The sequence below is a fragment of the Cheilinus undulatus genome, linkage group 8, assembly GCF_018320785.1.
Source record: "Cheilinus undulatus linkage group 8, ASM1832078v1, whole genome shotgun sequence".
Lineage (NCBI taxonomy): Eukaryota > Metazoa > Chordata > Actinopteri > Labriformes > Labridae > Cheilinus > Cheilinus undulatus.
This window is the reverse complement of record NC_054872.1, coordinates 4,872,485-4,879,585: the sequence shown is the minus strand read 5'-3', so window position 1 is coordinate 4,879,585 and position 7,101 is coordinate 4,872,485. Positions and strand designations below refer to the sequence as shown.

Sequence of the window (7,101 nt, the reverse complement as noted above, 5' to 3'; positions counted from 1 at the left end):
CCCACCCCCCCTCTGTAAGCCCGTCCAACCAGATGAGCACACGGCATATGCAGAAGCCTCATACGCACATACTGATGACTACGTACACTGCTGTCACGCTCCTCACCAACCTTTTTAACACATTTCTATACCACCAGACAAATACGTTAAGGGCTAACGGGGCGTGAATAAAGAATGACAAGCTCTGAATCTCCATCTCTGACATGCTATGCGGATATTGTTATGTGTTTTGAAGCGCTTGTTTGCCATAGAATCAGGATGTCTGCTCATCTGCAGTAGAAAACAGCCTATAAGGTGCGCTCCCTCTCTCTGAGACGAGCTCTGATTGGACGAAGTCTGCCGTCACAGGCTCTGAAAGCAGAGCGAGGAGGGGATGCGGAAGTCTGGCTTTCTGTCACACATCTTGAATGACAATATAATAAAAGGTTAGAAGGAATTTTTCACAGACAATGCCCTTAAAAAACATCATTTCAACTGAATTTTAACTCTGCATTTCTTCACAATATGCTGTCAGATCTAAAGATGTGACATAAATGCAATGTACGATTTGAAAAACTATGCATAACCCCTCCTCCTTAACATGACTTTCTCAGTAAAGATAAGGCAAAGGGAGATAAAATGAATCATTCTTCTCTGGAAGCATGACCTACCTCAATCCTACAGCTATATTTCACAATAAGCTCATGCTTGGAAGAAATTAAACCACTGCTACACCCTAAAACATCCTCAGATTCAACAAAAATCAGCTCTATTTTTTCACTTGAAGAGAGGCTGGGAGATATGTGGAGCTTTTAAGATAGATTTATGCATTTTTTAGAACATCAATGTTATCAATAAAGCTCATGTTGATTTGTGGAGAAAAATAAAGATTACAGGTTTAATGCCCAATAAAAACAACATTTACAGTAAAAAACATTCTTATTGACCACAAGATAATCTAAATAGAATGATTAGTCTAAATTTGGACTTACAATTATGTTTATTTCATTGCATTTAAGGAGCATTTTCACTTCTAGCTACTTCAGTTTGAAAGCCTCTGGGAATATTTGGAAAGTGTGTGCAATCATTTCCACTCACTCTTTCAAATACTGCCTATGCATTTCACCAATTTAGATACTGCTCTCCCTCTTTTTGCCTAAAATACAACTGAAAACAATTTAATTTGAGCTCTTTTTTTAATAAAAATTAATGAGGCTTTTATTATAAGAGCGTAAACATGCTGAAAAACTCAATAAATACAGATGTTGCCAATGTTTTAGTACAATTTAAACAGTGTGTAGGAGTTTGGCTTACAGTGGACTTCTAAATTTGTTATATAATAAGCTTTTAATCAGTGGTTCTCGACTGGTCCAGCCTCAGGACCCACCAGTCTGCCTTACGACAAATCGCTACCCAAGTTTCCAAAAAAATTTCACCAATGCATTTTTATTTTATTGAATATACTGCAGTTTTGAGCATGACTGGACCAAAATACATGATATTTAAAAGAGAAGGGGCAAAACTAGCACGTTTAATACCTTCTTTCCCCATCATGTGTAAATTTTAGCCAATTTTCCAGAGATCTTGAGAAATTATGTCATCATCATGGGAAAAGTAGTTTTTCCACTGCAAGAGGAGGAGATAAACTAGTTGAAATATTGATCAAACATTTAAATTGACCTAATTCCACAGTAAAACCGGGTGAAATAAAAGGTATTGATGCATGTCCACTAAGGACACCTAGTCACAACCCACTTTTAGATCCCGACCCACCAGTTAAGAACCACTGCTTTAAATATTTCAATTTCTACTAGTATAATATTAAAGTTTGTAATTCTAGTACAGTGGCAATCACTTGTAAAAAAAAACTATGGAGCTGTGATTTGTGGTCCATATCAGCCAGCCCTAACTAGCAGTAAAAATCCCATTTATCAGAGCTGTGAATCATGTATGAAGCAGCAGATAAAACCTGAACATAAGGCGTGAGCTATAAGATCTGAAAGAATTCATTCTCCTCAGCACAAATCGTCTCTGATGAAAGTTTACTACTTCTCCATTTTTAATTAATCATCAGATTAGCTGTCAAGTTGTCAGTTTATTGCTTTTCCTTTGAAAATAATCCGAAATGTTGCTCTAATTTTCCACAGCCTGAGGTTCCTTTTTAATGGTTGTTTTAATAGGATAACAATCAAAAATTAACAGAACGCTTTCTGGCCAAATTTCTCTCAGTTGAGAGGGTGAGGATGAAGATGCCTACTGCTGAATTACAGAGAAGATGAGTCATTTATTAATATTATCAGGGCTGGGCAATATAGTGAGTTCTTAGGTTATAATTCAGATTAGAAAATATTGTTGTTAGTTTAAGAAAAATGCTGCTCATAGTGCTCAATAAAAACATTTCTATGGCACTGACTGTTATGTATCTGTTTCAAGTATTTAGTCTCAATGGGGTGTTATCTCTTACTTTCTTTTTCCACTAATAGGCACTTTATCTTTCTTTATTTTAAATGTGCATGCTGACAAAGTTCAGCTGACTCTTAATAAAAGTGCCTGTTTTAATTTTGGCACATGTGGATTTAATTTTTTGGCCACCTCTTCACAGAAAAAAAAATATAATGATGCCCCCATTTAGCTTAACAAATATCAAGATAGAATTTTTTGCTCCATATCACACAGCCCTAAATATCATAGCAGCGGATTAGTTTACTTTAAAACAACTGAATCAATATTTGTCCTGATTTAACAGAGGATGCAATGACCTGTTACACAAAGCTGAAAAAAAGCATGGGAGTAAACTCTTCCTACTGTTCAACAAAATGTAAAAAAATCAGATTTGTCAGCAAAGTGAAAGCTCAAAGGGGTGTCCAATCATTTTACACAGCAGAAAATGCCTTAAACACACTCGACAGTCTTTGTCTTGATTGTTTTAGTTCACAAAGATGTGAAAATCCTGTTTAAATGCCGTTTGAATCACCATAGCAAAGGAGCACACGAGTGTTTTGGCATGTTTCAGACTCTTGCATTAAATACATCACATTTTTCCCATAATTCCTTCCTCTTCTAGGCAGCTCCTGGCTTCATTTTCTTGAAATTTGGATTTTAAAAAAATGTGCAAACTATAAGTGTCAGAATCCTATCAGTAGAAATGACTACTATGAAACTATCATTTCTAAAAATACATTTTAATTTCAAATTAAAAGCCTGCTACCAAAAATTTTATGTATTACCTCAATTTTTAAAGTCAGGTTTAAAAAATGTGCAAGATGCATGATATTCTTTGCACTGATTTTATGATTATGTTGGGGACACACAGTGCTTAAAAAATTTATTAGACCACCCTAACCCTAACCAAAGTAAGGTTTATGCCACAGCTGCCCTAAATTAACAGCATTGGTAATCACCAAAATCATTTTTATGTTTCTGCAATGGTTAATACACCAATATGTAGAAGCTCTTTAACCCAAATGATATTTTTAATGCTAAAATATAATTATTATTGTTATCCATGAGTTTTCAAATGTACTGATTTACAAAAAAACTGAAAAAATAGTAAAACACATTAATATTTCTTGATTAATATGTCAAATTATAGTTATTTGCTTGTATTCCTGAACAGAAAAATGAGTTTTAGTGGTTGAATGTTATGCTTGATTAATTTTCTGACTTCTTAGAGAAGCCCAGTGAGCCGGCTCAAATTTGGGTATAAAAAGGTAAATTTAGTTTGAAATTCCTCATTCCTGGTCAAAATGGTAAAACGTGGAGAGCTTACTGAAAATGAAAGAGTCCACATTAAAGGACTTTAAGATGCTGGATGGTCTCTGAGACAAATATGACAGGTGGTCTAATAAATGTGTTAAGCACTGTAAATCACACTTTCTTTAAAATAAAACATATTAAAGGGGAATAAATCACCTTGAATTTAGTGTAATAAAATTTCAAATATTCTACCTTTATCTCAGAGTGTCAGATTTTCTGCAAAATTCCTAAAACCTGAGATTTCCTTTTGGTTAAAGGTGTGGTATTGTGTCATGCTGCAGCAGACTTGGGCATAAATTATGCAAAATTTCACAGTGTTATCATAATTTTGCACCGATTATGGAATAAAAGCTGCTTCTAAATCAAAAGGGAAACTGTTGCTTTAGTGAGAATTAAAAACTCAGCAATGTAAAAATATTTTAAGAGCTCAAACATGTAAAAAGCCTTATCCGCTCCTTTATCCTGATGTGATTCCGTGTGCTTTATTTGGAAAGGAATGTTTTAACTGTTAGGCCCGAGCTACAGGCCGCAGCCATCTGTCACAATGACTCACATTCACAACCTGTGCAGCGCTCCTCGTCCAACACTGCTGACATTTCCCTTCAAACCCGGGCAACTGCTGCTCCACTGTACAACAGACACAAACTACAGCTGGTTAATCAGGATAAGAGGGAGCCACGAGGAAGCACTTGGGTTTCACGGGACTCTGCTTAGAATAGACCCAGTGCTCACAGGCGGCTCACTGATCAAAGACACCAACGCTCCATGTGAAATACTCCCAGCGGTGTCCACAGTAAGTCAGGTCATAAGACCTCAGGATCCTTGACGGTCAGCTGGCTCTTTGTGATCATAAAGTACAATCCCATTATGTCCAAAGTATGAAAAAAATGTTTGTTTTTTTTAAAAAAGAAAGTTTTTTAAATCTTTAAATACAAATATATACTTACAAAAATCTCACAAATGTTTATGTACATAAAAAACGGACCAAGTGTCTCCTGGAAGTCTGAGAAAAAATCAAAACAAGAAAAGAATAAAAGGGGATTATCATTCAGTTTGTCACTCAGCAGTCTGTTAGGCTGAAACCACATCACACCGTGGTCTCTCCTTGTTTACTGTTGGCCAGTCTCGTGTAAAACCTCCTCCAGGAGTTGAGGGTCTTCCCAGACCAGATCCAGAAGCCGGAGGTGATGCCCACGATAAGCGTCATGAGATACTTGATCATGAAGACGGTGAAGTCGGGGCTCATGTTGGGGTGGTTCTGGATGGGACACGGCACGGCGTACGTCTTGCAGGTCTGGCTGATCCACGTCCTCTCCCACTGCTCTCTGAAGGCCTGCTCGTAGAAGTAGCAGGCGATGACGATGGTGGCGGGGACCGTGTACAGCACGCTGAAGATCCCTATCCGCACCATCAGCTTCTCCAGCTTCTCCGTCTTCGTACCGTCGTGCTTCATGATGGTCCGGATGCGGAACAGGGAGACGAAGCCAGCCAACAGGAAGGACGTCCCGATGAAGAGATAAACAAACAGAGGTGCCAGGACGAAGCCTCGAAGAGCATCCACGCTGTTGATGCCGACAAAGCACACCCCACTTAGCACGTCCCCATCCACCTGCCCCACCGCCAGGATGGTGATGGTCTTGATGGCAGGCACGGCCCAGGCTGCCAGGTGGAAATACTGAGAGTTAGCCTCGATGGCTTCATGGCCCCATTTCATCCCAGCTGCCAGGAACCAGGTAAGAGCCAGGATGACCCACCAGATGGAGCTGGCCATGCTGAAGAAGTAGAGCATCATGAAGAGGATGGTGCAGCCCTCCTTCTTGGTGCCCTGCACCACAGTCCTGATGTCGTTGTCGAATCTGTCGTTGCACACCACCTTATCCTCCAATAAAAACCCAGCAATGTAGGCGATGGACACCATTGTGTAGCAGCCAGAGAGGAAGACGATGGGCCGCTCTGGGTAGCTGAAGCGCTTCATGTCCACCAAGTAGGTCAGCACAGTGAATAAGGTGGAAGCGCAGCACAGCACGGACCAGATTCCGATCCAGATCCTGGCGAATTTGAGCTCCTCCTCAGTGAAATACATCATCCCGTGAGATCTCTTTGGCTCACATGGAGCGCCGCAGTTCTCCTGCCCCAGGAAGCGGTAGTTCAGGTAGGGGGGCACCCTGAGCGAGGCTGGGCACCGGAACTGTCCATTCACGGGTTCCGGCTGCGATCGCTCTGTGGGGTAAGCTGGGGGCCCTTCTGAATCGGTGCGGTCAGACATGTTCTGACCCACGCACAGCTCCCCAGCACCGTGCACAGGGAAGGACTCACAGGCCAGGCTGTCGGGCCACTGGAAACCAAACTTGTTCATGAGCGCCTCGCAGCCCTGCCTGGCTCTTTCACACAGAGAGCGACATGGAGGCAGCGCCTGCTCCAGCACCGTGCACACAGGCGCATACATGGAGCAGAGGAAGAACTTTAAATCAGGGGAGCACTGCACTTTGACCAGAGGGTAAAACTGGTGCACCTCCAGCCCCGCGTCCTCCTGGTTGGTGTGGCCGAGCAGGTTGGGCATGATGGTCTCGTTGTAAGCGATGTCCGTGCACAGAGGGATGGAGATGGGCTGGCAGAATCCGTGCTCCGGTATAGACATTCCTCGGTCACCGCCGCCGTACTGCCCGTCCACTCGGAAAATTCCCACATTTAGGAACAGGATACAAAAAAATAAAGACAACACCGCACGAAAGAGTCTGTTATAAGCCATGGTGAGGGATTTATCCGCCGGTTTACTTTCAGTTTGTCTCTAAACTAACTTACGTCCCTCGCCTGGCAGCAGCCTACTTCCTTGAACGCTCTTTGTTGGCGTTTCTTTGCGGGGAAAAGCAGCTTCTTCCACCGGGATTTCACCGCCAGGGTCTCTCCGTTTCTCACCGTGTCGAGCTGATTCACAAACGTGGGTAAAAACCCAGAGGTTTCTCAAACAAAGTCCGGCTCGTTCGTCGGTTTTGATCCAGAAAAATGACCCGTACTCCTGGAAGAGAAGCCGCTCCGCTCTCCAGTCTGCAGACACTGTGTCAGTCTGCCGTTCAAACCTGTTCTGCTCTCCCTCACACGGTCACAACAACGTCAACCAAAACACCCGGGATAGGTGCTTCCGGATAAAACTTTCAAAATAAAAGTCTCCCAAGTCACCAAAGAAACACAAGTGGAGAGAATCACAATGAAATAAAATAAAATAAAATAAAATAAAATAAAATAAAATAAAATAAAATAAAATAAAATAAGATAAAATAAAATAAAATAAAATAAAATAAAGGAAATGTATTAATCAAATCAAATCAAACAAAATAAAATTAAATAAAGTAAAATAAAATAATAAAA

The 7,101-nt window shown here is 40.8% G+C and overlaps 1 protein-coding gene across 1 annotated transcript; it reads right to left on the bottom strand.

Moving 5' to 3' along the window:
• Window positions 1–3,769: 3,769 nt before the first annotated feature.
• Window positions 3,770–6,797, bottom strand: fzd1 (frizzled class receptor 1). Its single transcript, XM_041794219.1, has one exon. It carries the CDS (start codon window positions 6,482–6,484, stop codon window positions 4,823–4,825), a length of 1,662 nt encoding a protein of 553 aa, XP_041650153.1. The 5' UTR covers window positions 6,485–6,797; the 3' UTR covers window positions 3,770–4,822.
• Window positions 6,798–7,101: the final 304 nt, after the last annotated feature.